Consider the following 20,641-nt stretch of genomic DNA (forward strand, 5'->3'; position numbering starts at 1 on the left):
CCTCACTTCTTTGCCTTTATTTTATCCTCTCTGTTGGGAAAGGACAAGCTGATGTGAGAAAGGCAAAGTGAACTGAGAAATAAACTCACATGCTACTGTCAAATTTGAGCATTCACAACTCTTTCAGAAAAAGCAAAACCTCCCATGCTTGCTAAATGCAAAGGAATGCAGAAAAAGGAAATAGTCTCTTCAAAGGGTAGAGACAGATTTAATTTAAGGAAAACTCACATGATAAAAGGCTTGAGAACATGTCACTCACTTCATAATAGTAAGGTTACTCACAAAAATACAGATGAAATGCTGACACCCCGTTGCTGTTTTCCAGGGCAGTGGATTGTCCCTTGCCTCAGCTGCTCTGACAACAGAACCTGCGACTGGAGAGCAATAACATGGCAGCCCCACAACTGCCAACACTCTGTGCTAGCTAAGCCTGAACTCCAGCGCTGTGTGGAGGGCAGAAGGGTAAGTAACAGATTTTGCACTTTAATTTGTTATTATTTACTTAGATATTTAATGTTCTGAGGTTTTAAAAGCAATTTTATAGTGTAAGCAAAATCCCTTTTTATTATAACGGGAAAAAATCAGATGGAAACAAAAACTGCTATCAATAATTTAGTCTCTATGCAGTCACAGTTGTATGCTGCCATTTCACACAAACCTTAGGTCACATCAGTGGAGTGTCAGGACCTATGGGGAACATGGTTATCAATGAGACCTGCAGTGAGTATGTAAGCACTGTCAGTGGAGAAGGGATTTGCATTGTTACAGTTTGTCTCGCACTTTATATGTAAGTTCGGTTTCTTCTGCTGCATACCTAATGCATGGCATTGCTTGTGCACACTAATCTTACCAAGTCTTCTTGCACATTCTTTTCTTATAGTGAAGCTTCTAAGGTGATTGCTTGGAAATACAAGGGTGCCTTAATAGGCATACTATGACTGTAAAACTGTTGAAAGAGAGCTCTGATCTGAGGCTCAGGTACATTACTGAGGATACAAGTATCCAGAAAGTAAGTAATTAATTGTTATAAAGATTTTTATAGTTTATTGTTTAGGTAACAAAATAGTAACTAACAATGACATTTTGATAGAATCCAAGACCATTTCTATATGGAAAAAATACAAAAATAATAGTCTTCTGATTAACATTTTCTCCTTCTTTTCTGGTCATTCCTTGTTTTGCACAGCATTCTTCATTGCCATTTGGCTTTATTTCTGCCTGTAGTTCTCTCCATTACTATAGAGCTTTGGGTCTCTCCTACCATACTTTTCTCAAAACCAAGAAAACAAAACCATAGGTTTATATGACAGAGAAGAAAATTGATTTGCTCCTTATTAACAAAACAAGCACTTCTACATTGACCACAGGAAAAAATAAATAAATAAATAAATAAATGTATACATACATATATATAGAGAGAGAAGAATTTCCTAGCTTTGGTCTTTAATTTCCATTTACATTAATTTTAATTAGGCTGCTTCAATAAGTAAACACCTTTTGGTCAGGATAGCAGAACAACATACCAATATGGACGTGTTTTGCCAGCATAGTGTGAGAGGGTTATGTTAACATTCCCATCTCCTCAATCCAACTACTCATATTCACCAGGACAACATTTGTTAAACATCTATTAAAACCAATTTTAATCCAAAATCCACTGTGTTATGACTTTCATCTACTCCAGTGTCAGACAAGAGCCTTATCCCATGTGAAGTACACTAACACAGCATGAGAAAAATCTCTGTAAAACTAATTGCACTTGCTTCCCATTCTGCATCTTTTGCAAAAAATCTTCCGCCATTGTCTGATAACTTTTACTGGTCTGTAGAAAGCCGCTGAATCACTCCTGTTACCTTTGCACAGATGTCCATTTAACTGGTTTATTCATTTAAAGTCATCATTCTAACGCATTTTCCCCTTTTGCTATATTTCTCCTATGTTTTCCCTCTAACGTGATTTTTGTTGTCACATTGCAGTAGTATTAACTTTGTATAGCATTTCCAAATAACATTTGTGCTTCTTTCACCAAATAAATAAATGTAGAGTATGGATCAACTCCCTCACTTCAGTAGAACTCAAGTCAGAGAAACAAAATCACCAACCTAGGTGAAGATACTGAGATGATTTAGTGTTTGTTTGATTTATACTTCTCCTTTGCTGAAGCTAGGTGAGAATAAAAGAATTAATTCATGTGTCCACTTCTCAGAATGTGCTCAGCTTACTTTCGTAACCCTGTATTCTGAGGTTTTGTAGTATGCCTTCATACTTGAAGTATACAGCTTGTGTAACATCGATCTCTTCAAAATCTACATTTTGCTATATCAGAGGTAAAATTGCTCCATCAGAACTGGAAGTAACTGTGAGTTCTCCCAACCCAGCCCTATTTTCTTAAGTACAAACCACACAATATCTCAGTTATTGCTCAAAGTTTATTCCAAATTAAGGCAATAAAGTTTCCATTCAACCCACATAATTACCAAATCTTCATTTGTAAAGCAGAGACATATGTTAGTAACATCAATGGGTTAAATGACATCACAACTTCCATAAAAAATACTAACATGCCTCTGTGACTGACTTTGTTTCTTGAATACCCTTCATACACAGTTCAGACTCATGCAAGCTTTGATCAGGAATTTAAGGTAAAGCAATTACTAAAGTTTGTGGTTCAGTAAGCTGAAGTCTCTGACTTTTGTCCTGAAAAAAATACATGCATTAGTTTCAAGATTCTGACCTGCTAGGCTTTGCTTCTTATTGCAAATAATAAGGCATGATAGGTAGCAGAAGTGTCTGTGATTATGTCTTTTCTTTAAAAAGGAGGTGTTAATCTCTATGCTGCTGTCAGATTCCAACTATGACAACTGCAGGTTGTTTTCTTATGCTCCACTTGTAGTTGAAAAAAAAAACATTCAAAAAGAAAAAAAAATGTGTATGTTGCTCTTCAGCTCTAATGCATGGGAAAAGAAGAATACAATATATTTACCACTATTGTGATTGTCTCTGGTCTGGATGTGCATCAACTGATAAAATAATAAGGAGAGTGAATGCTAATGGTCTCTTTGTGGATGCAGCATGTGTGAGATCAACTGTATGTTACATTCTTTTCTTCCCATGTTTCATAGAACAACAGTAGAATGCAGTGATGATACGTCTCTTACTCTTTAATTTATTTATGCATTTATTAATGTTTCCTAAAGATATTTATGATGTACAAACAGCACTTCTTTCCTATTTTTCTTCATACAAAAACCTACCAAATCATGTTTCATAATTTTGTTTTCTAACTTCAAGCTGCTTTCACGTCTTATATTAAAATTGATTTGTACTTTAGAGCTTATCTCTAAAATTATTATCTCCTTTCTCTGTAACAGAAATTCATTTTCCCTGGCTATGACTTCAAATTGGTTTCACATCATTGCTAATTACTATTTTAATCTGTGTGCATATAAAACTGTGCTTGAGCTAAGTTGTTTCTGTTTCGTAAAACCTAAGACCACCTGTAGTGAAACAATAACACTCAGTGGAGACATGAGAAAGGATACACGTTCACAAAAACAGTTTGTAAGAAGCCTTATTTTTCTTTATGATGTGTTAGCAAGACTAGTCAGTCATATGTTTACATTTCAGACACAGTAAACAGGAAAATTCTGAAGTGTTGAGTCTAAAGTGGTTCTGGCCAAGTAGATTTTCATTCAGTCCACTCTTGGGATCTGTAGCCCTTGTTCACCATTTTAAACTCTTAGTAAGTAGTGAGATGCAGGTTATGTTGTTCATAGGGAACTCCACATGTATGCTCTAATTGAATGAAAGAAATAGGCAATCATAATAAAAATATCTGTATTATATTGGCTCAACAAAATCCTCTGTAAGTGTGGTTAACAAGCTTTTGCTGTAAGATTTATGCAATTCTGTGAAAACATTAAGCTTTGATTTCTGTACAAGAACTTTATAAATAGGTAAAAGGAAACGGGGTTCTAACAGGTAATCATTTATCCAATTAGCAACACATAGAAAGCTGCCCTCAGTAACAGGGAGGGATATGTATTTTGTTTATCATTGAGAAATATTGTTCAGTTTAGTCTTATAACAAAGTACCATTGAATCATGTGTAATTAAGAACAGGAAATATGAAAAGGTAATATTTGTTGAAGTACTTAAAATTCAGCTGTTAAAACAAGAATTTTAGCTTATTATTTCTTAATAATATTTTGGAGTTAAGTACTGTTTTGGACTTACAGGTGTTTGAATTTCCTAAGCGTGGTTAATTTATAATGATAGGTCTGGTTAAGAAGTGGATTCCACTATGCTTACACAATCTCTTAAGGCCTGTAAGCTTTAAGGGATTTATTTATTTATTTTCACAAAAAAACATTTGCAACAGAAGACACTGAAAACATCTGTCCGTGTGAAAGTATTGTTCTCTGTCTGGTAAAATTATAGCCTTATGTATGCCTGATCCTTTAGTCATCCTGCAGACAAATCCCCCATTGACCTGAACAGTGCATGGCTGAGTCTTGTGTCAGACTGTTATGTAAATGAGCTACAGCACGTTTTGCACACCTGAACCATCCTTTGGTTCAATAGTACATGGCATGCACAGTTACAGTAAGCTCATGCAACTGTAAAGAATCAACTGTTGCCATAACTACCACACATTCAATTACATTTAATGATTATTCTAATTCATCAAAGCTCTTGGGTTATTTGAAAGACATAAGTTTTATTCCAGGGGCTATACACCACTGACTTTAGCCTCTGCGTTGTCCAAGCATTTGCTGATAATGAAGCGGATCTGCAAAGGGTGGATGCTTTGAAAGATGCTTTCTGATGGTCTGCATACCATGACAAAATGTGCTCTGTCAGTTCTGCACAAGGGCAGTTTGAAAAGTGGTTTTGCAGGTAGGATAACCTACAAATGTCCTGTTCTTCCCCATGAGTTTTGTTTTAGGCAGAAGAAAAGAAGTATTTTTTTCCAGGATTTCCAGATGGTTGGAACAACTGTTAGAACCAGATTGTTGGATACAGAGAAGGTCTTAATGAATGGATGCTCAGTGTGCACAGATTTGCTGATGATATGCTATGCATCCAGCAGTCTGGGATGCATTGGATTACAAGGACTGCACACCTATCTTTCCATATGAGATCTTTGCTGCATTTATTGGAGAGCATCCCCTTCAAAATCCCAATACACACAGTCTCCAGGATGTGACTGCTGATATGTCCAGTGAAGATTACAGACAGACTTCAGAGCTCTCTGTTAGGGCTAGAGGACAGGGACCATAGGTTTCACATACTGCAGTGACAGATTTAATTATATGTTTTTCAGCAATGCCATGATTTCACTTTGCAAGAAGCAGCTGGAGTTAGACTTGAATGATTCCAGTGATACTGTCCTGGTATGGCTCATACCTACTTGACCAGTCAAAGGTTTCTTGAGTGAAAGCTAATGTGGTTGTTATAATTGATTGACATGTTTGAGGAAAATCTACACTTTTTACCTGTCTTTCTGTGCAAGCATAGGTCTGCATTGACTAATTTCTCCCTTCTCCTCTTACATCAAGTTTTAACTATTCTCTTAGGAGACCTGTTTCTGAATATTTAGGTTAATTTCCCCACAGTAACTCATATTCCTCACCAGTGTGATGTTGCCATCTCTCTCATTGCTGACATCCTGTTCAGCCACACCTTCTCCTAGGAATAAATATACATTCCCACATGGATGCTCACACACTCAGTAAGATTAGCTGTCTGATTGAATCCAGTTCCTGACCTGCTTTACCTCCTCACAAGCTCACTTAAGAGTGAAAATTGAGACGTTTTAAGACTCAAAACTTGATCTTTCAAGGGTAGGCTTAGTATATTTTCATGAGTCTCATGTTAATAATTTGAAGAAGTACATCAGGGTACTAACAGGACACAGTGCCCAGTTCTGACTTCTGACTAAAAGTCTGTTAGAACTGTCACTATGAGAACTTGCTTGTCTTCCTGGTACTGATTTTCAAAATACCTACTCAAAGTGCCCTTCCTCCTGCAGAGTTCACCAGCTGAGCACCCCAGAGCAAACTTGAAAATTCACTCATGGACCAACTGCTTGTATGTGTAGGTGTAGAATTTGAAAAGCTCTACAATGCTAAAATTATAATAGAGTAAATGAAGAGTGTGTGAGGGCAAGTGTTTTGTTCTGTTTTTGACATCAGAAAAAAAAATAGGAAAGAGTCTGATGAGTCATTCTCTGTCATTGATGGTCTGCAATGTTTGAGACTTTGAAAATATTTAGAATGACACGACACTATTAGAGATTATAGAGTGTAGGCCTTGGCTGTGGTTCTTCACCTTTTTTTTTTTTTTTTTTTTCTTTTTGAGGGGGTGGAGTGGGGCAGGGAGGGGAGGAATTGTCTTGTTCTGCTATTTGAATTCAGTGGTAGATGAGATTAGATCAAATACAGCTAGAAGGAAAAATATCTATCAGCATCTTAGTCAGAATGCAATGAAGAGTAAGCAAAAAGATGCATTTTTCAAATCAGTGTAATTTATAACTGAATGTGCTCCTTTGCAATTAGTGATTCCAAAATGGCATCATGGTAGATAGAATAGCAGAAGAGAAACAATCTAACATGTTATACCAACTACAGTGTGTAGCCTGGTAGAGTTTGTTTGTCATTCTGCTAATGGTGTTCTATGTCTTTATAGAAATGTTCTCACCCACACGGCAAGTTAATGATAACCTTCTCTACTAATATCTGAGAACTACTCTTTAAGTAGATATACATCTATATACTACAGTGATGGACTCATAAAATGGAGATTAAAGAGATGTGGATATAGACAGATTGAAGAGATTAAGATGTTTTGCGAGTTAAAAGAATTCTTGTTTAAAACCTCAAGTTAGCCTACTTTAGAATTAGGTCATATGATAAGTGCAGACTGTCTTCCAAATTGTAAATAATGGTGTGCATGTTTGTGTTTGTCAGAGAGAGAAAGAGAGAGAGCATCCAACAGATCCTTACATTACCAAGGATCCTTGACTTCTGAGTCATGTTATGCTTGGTTTAAAGACGCTTCTTGTGGCACAATATGAAAAGAGTCGGAAATCCCCTTGCGTGTGAGAGAAGTGCTTGTGCTGTCCAAGCACGAACAGCAGCTGTTTAAAAATGTGTGCTGTGAAGCAGCTTTGAGAGGTCTAGAACAGGAGGTTAAAGAGCCCCTGTGTGTTCAGTGCTTGTTTCAATGTATTTGCTACCACACATAATGATTCTCTGCTACCCACAATGGAGAGGGCACGGGATGGTCATGTCATTGCCATGTGCATTGTTGGCCCTGCCACCAGATCAGGGTTCATCTGAAATGGCTTCTATACTATGGGAACTTTCTTTGTTACACTGCTGTAGCTCATTTTTACTCACAATAGGCTCATAGTGGAAACTAGAGCCAGTCTAAAAACTGTGACATTCCTGAAGAGGTTAGATAGATAGAGATGTGTTAGATGAGAGAAGTCCATGATGCTTTCACCACATAAATTCTCCAAGACAAGCTTTGCAAATATGTTCTTAAATACGTAATATTGTGTAGTCTAAATTTTATTTGCATAACCAAATAGTCAAGGTGGAAGTTGTAAAACATCAAAAAACAAATCAAGTTTAAAAAAACAAATAAAAAAATCAGGATGATAACCAGTGCCCAAGGAGGTAGGATAAGAGGCATCCTGCTGCACAGAAAGCAGGGTTGTTACTGTGTCATGACTCTGTAGGGTTTCTGACTCCCCATTTTACATTTATGCTTCTCTTTGTGTACTTATGGCTGATGTGACTGTGGTATCAGGAGATTACACATACAGTTTCATCAAAAAACTGCAGTGAACCTGGGTTCTTTTTGCCTTTAGACATTTGTCTTTGCTTACGCGTTCCTTTTCACCTTTGAACATTTGCCTTTGCTTACACATTCTCTTCAGCAGGAGGAAATGTTAGTCCTATCCACTAAAATGGGGCAATTACATTTAAAAAAAAAAAAAAAAAGCCTTACGTTCTGTGGTCTCCACATACAGAGATGCTTAATTTGGCAGGGGATTCAACAGAACTTGTAGAAGCAACCCTAAATAAATCTGACTATTCAGTTGCAAACTCAGAGTCAGACTGCTGACACATTGCTCAACCTGAAGTGTCTTCCAACTCTCTTCAGGACACAATGCTTCCTGATGGTCATGTCACACACACCCCAGGACTGTATTGAGATTCTTTGTCACCAGAGTAACTCCCTTTTATATTCTCTCTGAAATGACAGAAAAAAAACATCTCTTTACAAATAAGGCAGCAGCTGCATTCATTGATGTGTGTTACTTTGGTGTAAATTTAAATGAATCACATTTATGGAAGACAGAAGTTTAGCAAGACATGCTGTGTAGGAGCAAACCACATGAAAAACTGGAGGAACTAGAGCAGGAAACTGCAAGCAGTCAAGAGAGGCACTATACTAGCAACTGGAAGCAAATATAACCTTAAGCTAAAGAAAATAGCAGTAACTCTGTAATTATAGCCATCTATAACTTACACTTTTGAGACCGATTTTGTCTTTGAAAATCTTTTTGTTAATCAGATCACAAATATTTTGCTAAAGGAGAATTTTAGTACTGAGCTGTCATGCCTTTGGAACTGGCAGCTCACAGAGAGATGTCTTGACTGCTGTGAAAAGGTTTTAAAACCTCCAGCCTAGCTGAATTCTTTTCTTTCCTTTTGTTTTTTGGAGTGTAAAACTTCTAAGTCATATATCTTTTTTCCATTTGAAGATTCTTTTTATAGGCGACTCCACTAACAGAGGGATGATGTACTATCTAATAGAAAGAGTGAATGAGACTCTTCAAGAATGGCAAAAGACTCATGATGTTAAATGTTATCATAATATCAATGAGGGGAAAACATTTATCAGTTACTCCTACTATCCCCAGTTTTGGATGACTGCAAAACAGAGACCAACTTTTGAAAAAGCGCTAGAACAACTGCTACAGAGGTACTGTATGAACTCCATTGCTGGCTTGCTTGTGTTTTATTCTATTCACAAATGTGTTTAACAGATCTTGCAATTAAAGTAACCAAACAATTAAACACAACGTGTGCAGACCGTATTGTGTGGTTGAAAAATAGTAGAAAATGACATCAGGCCTCTGATCAGCGTGCCAGATACAGTTCACTGAAATGCAATGCAATGCAGTTAAAATGTTTGCCATCTGTTTTAAGGCAACATGTGTTGTTTTTTCTTTCTGGGTTTCAGATCACGTCCCCTAGAGAACACAGACCAGACGGTATTAATTGTAGGTGGCGTTCAGTGGCTTAATTCCAATCACCTGCAAATTATCCAAAAGGTGTTGAACAGGTAATGTTATGCGCTTAATGTTATTCCAAGTCAATTCTTGATAAGATAAATTATGGGAAATGACCAGAAATTTTAAATGCAAACATTTCATTTGTTTTCTTAGGGGTGTGCACTTAAATGACTTTGAAAGAAAAAAAAAGTCTTTTGATGTCTGTCTGTTAAGTAAAATGTGTGTCCTGATTTTTTTATTCATTTAATTTGCCAAACAGGGAAAATCTATCAAATATCCTGGTAATTATCAAATCTATAGGGATGGGATTTCACCTCCCAGTGGATGGAATACATTCTTTATCACAGGTAAGCTAAGTATATTTAGAGTGCATCTTCACAGAAGACTTGTCATTTCAGCAAACATTTTTTTCGGTATGGTCAAAAATGTTACCTCCTCTGCTGAGCAAGCTTTAAGTGAATCAAAGAAAGAATGTTTGCATTTGCTAGTATGGCTTGCTGGTGTGTATTCAAACCAATTAGCCTTATTTCATGGATTCCACTGCAATCTGAGTCATTTGAGACACTGTGCTCAGTCAGCTGTCCCAGGAACTAGAACAACCTCCATTATGTCTGCTGCCAAATTTGAGAAATTGAGTTAGGGCTAGGCAGATAGCTCTTTCTACCACGTCTAGCACAGACACTCCCCAAGCTTCTTCTATGATCATTGCCGGATCAGACTCAGTGTTCTAGCTCTCCATAAATGTCTTAACCAACTTACAAAGCAGCTGGAACACACCAGTGAATCTAGCCTGTTACTTGTATGTTAACTGGATGATATAGTGAATTCAAATCATGTCCAAGAACTTTCAGATTAGCACATGGGCTCATTTCAATATCCTGTGTAACTCATTCAATTCAGCATTTTTATTTACAACTTGGTTGATAGGATAGAGAACTCATATAAAATGTGTAGAAGAGACAAGTCTGGGAAGCACTGAAGGGTAGAAAGGAGTAATAGTGCCTACCAGCATTGCACAATACTCTTTCTAAGCTTTCATAGTTTATGTACAGCAGTCCTATCATACTGAGGACTGGCATTCACCTCTTCTTGCAGCAGTAACAGATTGCTTTATTCACTGTGTGATTTTTGCTATAGAAACTGCCTTGCCAGATTTTGCCCATTCCCTCTTTCTAGCTTAGTACTATTTGCCAATAGTGTTTACACAAATTCCTCCTATTGATTTCAACCATTTTCATAGTTTATACACATGACCAAGTTAGGGTACATTGGGGAAGTGGTTGGAATCAATAGGAGGAGAAACAGTCCTACTATTATCCAGAAAATAAGCTCCTCCCATAGATTTCAGCAGAGTTCAGTCCTTGGAGGAAGTAGAACTTTGATCTCAGGTAGGTGAAGCAAGGATAGAAGAATATGAAAGGCTTCTCTGGATTAGTTTTATCTGTTTCTCATCCAGTAAATTCCATAAAACTCCAGAAATCAACTACAATATACAACTCTCATTCTTTTCCTTTTCATATCTGAACCATAACCCAAATTACCCTTGCAGTTTGGGTTCTCTGGACTTCTGGATTACACCATCTAACCTCAAAACCCTTCTGTCTGCAATGCCAAATCTGCTGCCTTGACAAATTTATGGCTAACATTTTTTTCCTATTTTTGGCCTTCCTGCAATATCTTGAGAAATAATCCTTCTTCACTATGACTGTGTCTAAGACACCCATGGCCTTATACTCCTTTTTAAGGAATAGTCTCAGTGGCTCTGAAGCTGAATTTGCCCTTTACAGGAACAATTTAGCCATTTGTTACACAGACATCTTTATCATAGGACTTTTTTTTCTTTTTTTCTTTTTTCTTTTTTTTTCTTTTTCTTGAATTATATTACTTATATTAGCTTATATTAGCTAAGTGTGTATTAGAAAGTTTTCCAGTAAGTACATTTTAAACAGCATTGAAATATTCCCATTGAGGAAGCTGTGCAACTACTGAAAAATAATTACAATTACTGCTAATATGATTTTTAGTTTAGATCATCTTGAAACCAACCTGATTTTTTGTGTAATTAGGGAAAATTTTGTGGATTTTCTTATGACATTTTCTCTTCTGCAAAACCTATTCTAAACAATTTCTGCAAAAATGTACAAAAGTCTTGGAGTAGTAGGTGTTTTTCAAGAGTGTGTTTGTAGCAATTCACATCTGGAATATAAAATGATTATCCTATTTAAAATTAAGTTTTGCTATTTATTTCAATGGGAGTATAAAATAACCTTTAAACAGTACTTTTGACAAAAACATTGCAATATTTTATCTGGAACACAGGCAGAAGTGCAAAATTTGTGGAACGAAAACTTGGTTATCCTGGATACAGCAAAAAATTATGGCTATGAAGTTGTTGACACCTTTGTCATCACAATGGGACGCTACAAAGAATTTCTGCGGGGGAAGTGTGGCTGCCATTTCCATGAGGTAAGTTTTTGTATGTTTTTCAGGTATTTAAAAGAGATTTTAACTGCCAGGTGCTTAGAAGCAAAAAGGTATGCAGGTAGGTTCACAATCATGACTCAGATAATCCTGAACAAAAGCTGTGGAGGCAGCTATATGCATATGGTGGCATCTGTCCCTCACTACCCAAGGACAGGCTAAGCTGGTGTAACGGCATCTCCTTGAAATAAAAACAATTTTTGCTAGACTTGGTTTTCCTAGACTTACTCTTGGCCAAACCTCTTCCTGGGACCTGGATGTGCACAGGGTTAGCACAGAATCTCTGCAGACCTTTATGGCTACAAACTTGGGCCATGACACCTGGAACAAAGTAGAAGTACTAATTTTTTCCATGAAGAAATGTCAGTACAGCTATCATATATTTTCCTTAAAGTTCCACAAGATGCAAAGTTCTGCTAATAAGGTTTCCTTCATCAGACAACCACAGTATATACTGAAAAACAAAATACACTGTGGCCAATTAAACCTAGTAGTTTAAACCAAACAAAACAAAATTCAGTGGAGATGAAACTAAATTCAAGCATATATTCCAGAGTGTCCTTGTGATTTCTGCCAGCCAAGCCCTAGCACAACAAGCCTGACCATTTTCTTGCAGCCCATGGATTAAATTTAATTATCTCAGCTGCAGCACACTTAAAACGTAATAAAAATGTAATAAATGTATGGCTTTGATTTTTCTGGTTAAACGTCCCAGACTGAGACAACAAGGTCAGGGACAGAACAGTCCATGAGACAATAAATGCGTTCCCAAAAGAGAGAAACAGTCAGCTGCAACTGGCCATGATTAGGATCCAGTATGAGGCTGACTGGGGCAGAGCACAGGTCTTGGAGCATTTTCAGACCTGTTGGAGCTCATGTGCTGAATGTGAACCTCACAGCTGGTTTCTACCTCAGAATCCTCAGAAGCTCATATGTTTTTAGCCCACTGCTGGGGCCTCTGTCCTGCTCTGGGACCAAACATAATGGATGTGGTTAGTTAACTGATCCTTTAATCTTCTCTGAGAAATGCATTAAAAGGGTGAACATAGCTCAGTCCAAATGGAGCTGGGAAGGAGGGAAGCCACAGAGCAGATACCTCTGCAATGGATAAATAGTTTTGTGGCGTACATGGCTCCTTCCTTTTTGCCCAGACAGATTCCTTGACCCCCTTTGTGTCTAGGACCAAGATGCAGGTATACTTCGTGGGTCATTGCTGATGCTTACCATTTCCACAGAGCTTTGAATAAAATGGAGAACTTCAAAGGAAAATATTTCAGATGCTTTGTAGGTGGAAAACAGCCTGGCATGATCAGTCATCAGCATTTTTCATGCATTCTTCCTTCATTTTTCATGAGCTCGTGCAGATTTGGCCTTGCTTTTCTGTCTGAGGATCTCAGCAGAGGGTATGTGTTTCTGGGGAAGATCAGGGAAGAATTTGGATCATGGCACTGTTGTTAATGAGGCTTGAAAGGCCAATGTGCTGAAAGAGGCATGGATGTGCCCAGGAGAACCCATCAGACACCAAAAAACAGACTTGATCCTTGACAAAAGCAAAAATAAAGTCCTTGAATGCTTTTGATACTTCATTAGTTTTAACAGTTTTGTCATCAGTTTATTTCTGAATCCTGGCAAATGGAGTTTCATCAGGTGCTGAAGCAGTTTCTGCTTGGAAAATGGCATTTTGCCTCGAGGATGGAGCCAAGAATGCTATGTAAAAGTCCAAAACTTTTAATGTTTTATGAAACCAGATGAGGTGGATTAAATATATTGCTTTGTACTTTCACTTTCTCTCTCTTTATAAATGACTTCCTAAACTCCCAGAAGAGAGCACCCCTCTGTAAATGCCTTCTGAAGTAAAGCACAGCCATAAGGCAATGGAAGGCCATCCGTTCTGTGCAGATAATAAAACTTGAAATACATTCGTCAGATCTCATTTAGCTCTCACTAGGTGGTCAAATATTTCCTCTGTTCGTCCTGATAAATTATTTGGGTTCACACTGACACACTTCAGAGGGCCTTGAGTCACCCTGACAGCACAGAAATCTGCAGCTCTGTAGACCCTACAGTCTTTGCTCTGATTGCCAAAGGGTCTAGTCTAATGGGTGAGTTATACTGATCTGGGACAAAAAATCTTGCATAACTCTGGCACTTTCTGCCCAAATATAGTTCTGTGCACACATGAAAACATGATTTCTTAATTACCTCATTCATCACAAATGCTAATGGAGAAGTAGGTTGGCCAGCAGTTATAAAGGTCTATTTTTTATTCAGATTTATTCCCTAATTTAATAGCAATGAAATCATGGGCACAACACAGAAACTAGCAACTTTGGTATTTCAGTATCTTAATCAGTGCCTGGCTGCTGGGTGAACATTAGATTGCATTCCTTGGAGATTATGCCTAACAGGAATGCAGTTTGGATGATTGGTTCAAGGTGGCATCACTTTGGAATAGCTGTAAGATCTAAGGCATTAATTTAGAAAAATGAACCTGCAGTAATTGGCTGAAAACAAATAACAGCCCTTGGCTTAGCGGTATCAAATTGATCAGAGGATATATTAATTTTCTACATGGATAATTCTTGGTCTTTTTTTAGTCCAGCCAGCTCTGTCATGGTCTTTCTGCCCAGTCTTTCAAGCCTTTGGACATGTTTTTCCTTCATTCACATTTAATTTTGTGTCGGTTGTTTCAATACATTTACTATGAACTTCACTACATATGAACATTGTTTCTCATTGTTCAATGACAGTAAAAAGACATCATCTTTTTACAAGTTAACATGCTCCTGCATAAATGTATACATTAATAAATAAACTTTATTTTATTTTATTTTATTTATTTTATTTTATTTTATTTTATTTTATTTTATTTTGTTTTGTTTTGTTTTGTTTTGTTTTGTTTTGTTTTATTTTATTTTATTTTATTTTATTTTATTTTATTTATATTTGTGCCATGAAAGTTTAGTGCCTGGCTCTTCTTTTGCTGTCTCTGTATTTCCCACTGACTTGGTCAGGGTGTTCTGCCCTGTGTCTGTGCAAGATTCTGAGCTCTCCGTCTCATGAAGTTGCTTCATTATTCATCAGTAAGAGCATATTCACTGAGACCAGGCCTTCAGCATCTCACAGGAGACCCTTTTAGCCATCAAGCTTCTGAGGACGCTACCTTTCACTTTCTCACTAGTCCAATAGACATTAAAATATTTCACATGTATTGAACATGATAATCCCAGAGATTTATACATACTGAGGGTCCAAGGAGAAGTTACTGAACTACACTGTGGTTTTGTCAGTATGCTGCCCCAAAACATCCAAGCTGATACAGGGCTGTTGAAATGCACTGGAACTCCCTTCTTGGAGAAATGAGTCATGGTCCACTTCTCAGCCCACCATGGGGCTGGGCTGCTCTTGCATCAAAACCTGAGAGCAAGAACATACTAGAAGGGATTTCAGATGAGAAATAGCATAGGTTCCTCAATTTCTTGGGATCAGAGCATGTCTACATTTATACCTTTCTGTAAGTCAGGGCTGTCCCGAGTTTATTTTTTTCCCATGGTAGATGTACAGGCAAGCTGTGAAGTATGAATTTGGTAGTTAAGATCAAATTGTCCCTAATGAAGAGAACACAGAGCCTAATAACACTGGAGACATTACAGAATCAGCCAAGTGAGTGTAGTGGGGCTATACATTTAGATTTCAAGGCTTAACTGAGTAGGATCTTGCACAGTAAACAGCACGTAATCTAACAATTTGGCTCACTAAAACAGTGTTTGTAAGCAACTTGCAGCTCAAGGTAAGAGTATCAGGACCTGCTTTGTGGAGAGCCATCTCAACATTTGTGTCGACACAGCTGTGTACATGTATTCCGCTAGGTGCATGCAGAAAGCATTCACATATGTCACTTCTTTTGCAGGTGGTGAAATCCAATCCCTCTGAAGAAAGTCCACACATAACAATGACATTATCAAGGCACTATACGCTGGGGAAATATTTCAGCAGTCAAAGCAAGCTATCACAACTGCAGGACTATTCAACAAATTCTCAGTCCCCATATCACGTCCGAGGTCCAATAAACCAAGTTTATTCTGAAATCCTTCTGAGCAGGCTCTGTGCAAGTAAGAGGGAGCTTGTCAGTACATAGCCTCTCCTGGATGTCACACTGGGACTAGAGATGTGCCGCCACCTGAGCGACAATCGAAAGACCATAGTGAATTTATGACGTGCTTCCTCTATTGACTGCACATGTACCAACAGAGTTGGAGAAGTGATATTTTTCCTAAATCTTTATGAAATGGAGATATGCCCTGGCAGTTTTATGGTTTCAGAATAGAAGATGAAAAGATGCAAAGAGAGAGAAGAGGGGCAGTTACTTGAACTGTTGCCAAAAGCTAGAACAGCTGTAGCTCAAGCAACTGTTTATTAATGATAGTAAAGAGAGAGAAATGTACACACTTGAATGATTTGGAAAGGACTGCTTTAGCTCTTCAACACTATCTATTTTTCTATTTATAGAGACACTGTAATATTTGAATGTATTTAGAAACTGGTTACATTCCATTTTAAAGATTTTTATTGTACATGGATTGGTTCCCCTTCAATATCAAATCTTTTCTATTTAGGCACTTGGTTTTTAGATTTGAAAATGTCTATTGATGTTTTACATTAGAACTCTAGTGTTTTTCCTGAAAACACACCCCTTCTTTGTATCATAGATGGAACAGATGTCTACTCTATTTTCTGCATGTTCTAAAGCTAATACAGAAATAGATTACTTAGACTTGAGACTGGTTGTAACTGTCTCAATGTAGCATGTAAATATAGTGAATATGATGACATAAACTTATTTAAAGTCCCAGTTTAGGAGAGTGGCCATGTGAAGGAAGACTGCTTAGATATATGCTTCAGTAACTGCCCTGGTCCTTAAGCCAAGGAAGTGTGGTCCTTGCGTGGAAGTGCCCTTTCTTTTATGATTTTTTTAAGAATTGCCGATGTGTGAAGCCAGTACCACAAACAGGAGAAAAGTCCCTTTTGCAAGCGCACATAAGAACTTCAAGATCTCTTTTATTGCTTGTTTGTTTGTTTGTCTGTTTTTAATCTATCACAAGCAGTATGTGATGTCCTGAGGGCCGAATATACTGCCTGCAACTCTTGCTTGGTGGGGGCTAAACCTTCTCTGGACTCCAGTTTCATGCTGTAGACCATCTACATCACCCATTTTTGCAGACCTGCTCTGAATGAAAGCCAAGGGAGAGATTTTATCATCATAGGAAGAATCCGTCTGCAACATTGGCAGCAAATTCACAGATGTGGTACCCTGATGGGAAACCAAATGTGGTCCATTCTTAGCAGCTGGGTGATGTGTTAATGGGGACAGAGAACAAAGCCCCTTGAAGCTATTCACTCTATAAATTATTTCCATGCTTGGTGTACCAGCCTCTTTGGCACTTCCCATTGCAGAGTGTGGGCCCATCATGATGGAGAAAGGCTGCACAGTCCTCATCACTACATCACTGTGCCTGTAGTTAACTCTGAGGAGATGACCAAAAACAGATGCTTTTTAAAGCATCTGGTCAAACCAGGTCCTGATGTGTTTTGGCCCAACAACAAATGGCCTAAGACAACACAGTATTATTTTTGTATGATTAAAATGCACCAAGAACACTTGAAATGTAAATAATACTAATACTAATACTACTATTAATAATAAAAGAGCATTTCAAAAGTATAAATCCAGTTATGGATAGTCATGGAGCTGGCAATCAAGGCACTACTCACACCATGCACTAGAGAGGGGACTCAGAACCAGGTAAGTATGAGTCTAATGAAGGGTCCACTGAGCTCTGTGACTTTCTTCCCCCCACAATTTTATATATAAACCTTCACTTGCTTCCACTGTCTTTGGGAAAGGAAGCCACAAGCAATGTCAGAGAAGATAAATTATAGTGCAGAACTAACCACCATCCTATTGGCCTTGGTAGTACACAGAAAGGCTGCCCTATATAGAAATAGGACTAGAAATTCATGACACCACATTTAAGATATACCAAAGATCCATAAAATCAACATAGTCAGTATCTCCAGGTAATAATGCAGTATTGTGGATTCTTGCTACTTTAGATAAGGTAGCTGAAGACAGCAGTTTGGAGCCCAACTTCCCTAAATGGTCAGAGGATCCTCAGGAAGAGGATCTGGCCTACCTAATTTAGGAGACTTCCCACTATATTAACAAAGATCCTAATTTAGGCAATAACCTTACATTTGGTGTGACAATGTGAATATGTATGTGTTTCTCTATAATATGCTGCTGCTATGCTTACAGTAAATGTCCCTGAATTTCTACATAAGTTTTCCCTGACATGGAGCTTTACATGAAAAGAAGGGTCAGGAACTGTGCATAAATACTGAAAATGTCAGCATTTGGTTTTGAGCAATGTGATAATCTAAGGAATATAATTGTATGAAAATGAAATAATATATAAACTTGGGTCTGGAACTCCAAGTCATCACAACCTTAAATTTGATTTCATATCATGCCATTAATATCACTAGATGCAAAACACAGCCAGAAGTCATTGGCACTGAGATGATCAACGATAGGAGTATTACACTTCCACTTCTGTTAAGATTTTCTTTGCTCATTTAAATCCACATGCTGTTGCTGTTATTTTTATGTACACAAATGTTTTTAAGGCATGAACTGAGTTTGTGTGTTTTGTTAGTTGTTTGTTTATCAAAGCCAATTGCTGAAGCATCAGCTATAATGATGAAAAGAGCTGACTTTGTTATACTGTAGCTGATACTGGTGAATGTACAATTCATCACTTCCAGTTTCACCACAAAATGGTTTACATGTGCTGTACACCCAGATGTCTTAATGTTTTCCAAATCTTAATATTTTTTCAAATGTAGCAAGTTGAAATTTTTCTGTATGTTTGCTATTTTTTACCTATCTGTGTATGTATCTACATGTGTACAAAGATATTGATACAATTTGTAAACAGATCCTTATTTAAATGAGTTCTTTGAATATTTTTTTCCCATCGCTATATATGATCCACATAATCTTATGAATAAATGAAGGGAATGGAGACTAAAACAGGTGAAAACACACATTTTTCACTGTTTCATTATAAAATACGTCTGTCATCTATAGGTACATAAAAGAAGAAAATTGAGATTGATATGGAAGTACTGCTTGCTTATACGCATCAACATTTACAGATTAAGACAATAAAATAATTACTATGTCTGAATTCCAGTGAGAGTACCTTTTACTGTAGAATTATCATGTCTGCTATGACATTTTGTCTGAATAAGCATTAGAGTGCTCCTACTATATAAGACTGACTCATAATATAGTTGATTTTTTTTTTTCTCCCATATATTTACCTTAGTCACATTATGCACCATTAAAGTAGCAAAGGACTTGATTGTTAAGGTGAGTTTTCCTCCTCCTGGTACAGACATGAATGGCCCTATAATTGGTGGAAGGATTGACATAATCAGGCTGGGGAACATGTACACTGAGAAGTGGTGTTTCCTGCTCAATTTCTGCCCAGCAGCATGTGGAATTTAGAGTGGAACCAATGTATACTTTAAACTACAGGTAGGGTGACTGAAACTGTGCTGTGAAAAATAAATACCCTGAAATACAGAGCTGTAATCCCAGCTATTACTTCATCCCTTTAACTTTAGCTGAATCTGCAGAATGATGTATCACTGTCCAATGAGTTACTCACTGTCTTTCATATAACTCCAAAAACTTTGCACAATGATCTGGGTTTTAGCCTTGTAGTGTAGACAGCCACCATGATCAAGTCCATCCCAATAAATATCTTTGGAATTATTGTCTGTAATTAAAAAAGATTTTCCTATTTTTAGGGAAATACCCTGGCAAGTCAGCTCAGCTCTGTCATTGGAGATGCTGTATTTCAACTAGCTTTATTTGACAAGGAGCTGAAAGAATGATCTACAAATACTATTTTTACACTTAGTATTCATTTGAAAATGTTATTCTTTAGAATAATATTTTTTTCACAACACTAAATATAGGCTTTCTACCTTATTTTTCTCTTCTGTGATATATTAAAAGGACATCAAAGTCAATGTATTTACTTAGTGGGTGGGATAGCAGGGCATCCGATTACCTCGAGGTTGAAATAACCACTAATAGTTATGCTTCTGTTGCTATGCTGAGCCAAAGAGAATGCTTTGAAGAAGCAGATATGTATGATATTAAGTTGACTGCAGTCCAGGGATCTTTCAGATTACTTTTTTAGAGTAAAGCAATTTTTTAGAGGTGCAGTGAGCTATTTGGCATAGAGTCAAGCTTCTAAACAAGCCCCTGTAGTCTCAGACAAAAAATATAGGTTGCCTGCTAGCTTTGCATCTGGCTTGTTTTACCTCACTAGTATGACTGCAAGTACCTGCTCTACTTCACACTGAACTTTCTTTCAGATGACCAGAGAAGTTTCTCTCTCACCTTAGGAATCTCAGATTTGGGAAATTTGAGAAATGATTATTGCATATACAGGGTGAATCTTCAATATGTCAATGTTATTACCTTAATTTTTTTGTCAATTCCAACAGCAAAAGATCTACTGAGTGCAACTGGGTGAAGCACGCCTGTCCTCTAGGACAGTGATTTTCCCTGTTGAATTTAAAACAGTTGTGTTATGGTAAGTACTTAGTTAGGGTGCACTAGCACATAGCTCTTTACAGAGCTTGCCTTCATCAAGTCATATTCCACTTCCATCTTAACCTGTGGAAGGACCGGTCTTCAAGACACCAGAACAGATGATTTATGATGCAGGCACACCTATGTATTGGTGCTGATAGTAATCCTGTAGT

General features: G+C 37.4%; 1 protein-coding gene across 6 annotated transcripts in view; it reads left to right on the forward strand.

The window, feature by feature from the left end:
* The window catches only part of CPED1 (cadherin like and PC-esterase domain containing 1), a 146,610-nt gene extending 127,566 nt beyond the window's left edge, over positions 1 to 19,044 (forward strand). For all 6 annotated transcript variants that reach the window (XM_068669582.1, XM_068669581.1, XM_068669585.1 and 3 more), the window contains 6 exons: positions 326 to 462; positions 8,780 to 9,000; positions 9,262 to 9,363; positions 9,573 to 9,660; positions 11,633 to 11,779; positions 15,705 to 19,044. In XM_068669582.1, the coding sequence (XP_068525683.1) occupies positions 326 to 462; positions 8,780 to 9,000; positions 9,262 to 9,363; positions 9,573 to 9,660; positions 11,633 to 11,779; positions 15,705 to 15,932 (923 nt within the window). In that variant the 3' untranslated portion in view covers positions 15,933 to 19,044. The remainder of the gene's footprint in view (positions 1 to 325; positions 463 to 8,779; positions 9,001 to 9,261; positions 9,364 to 9,572; positions 9,661 to 11,632; positions 11,780 to 15,704) is intronic.
* Positions 19,045 to 20,641: the final 1,597 nt, after the last annotated feature.

The sequence above is a fragment of the Anas acuta genome, chromosome 1 (assembly GCF_963932015.1).
Source record: "Anas acuta chromosome 1, bAnaAcu1.1, whole genome shotgun sequence".
NCBI lineage: Eukaryota > Metazoa > Chordata > Aves > Anseriformes > Anatidae > Anas > Anas acuta.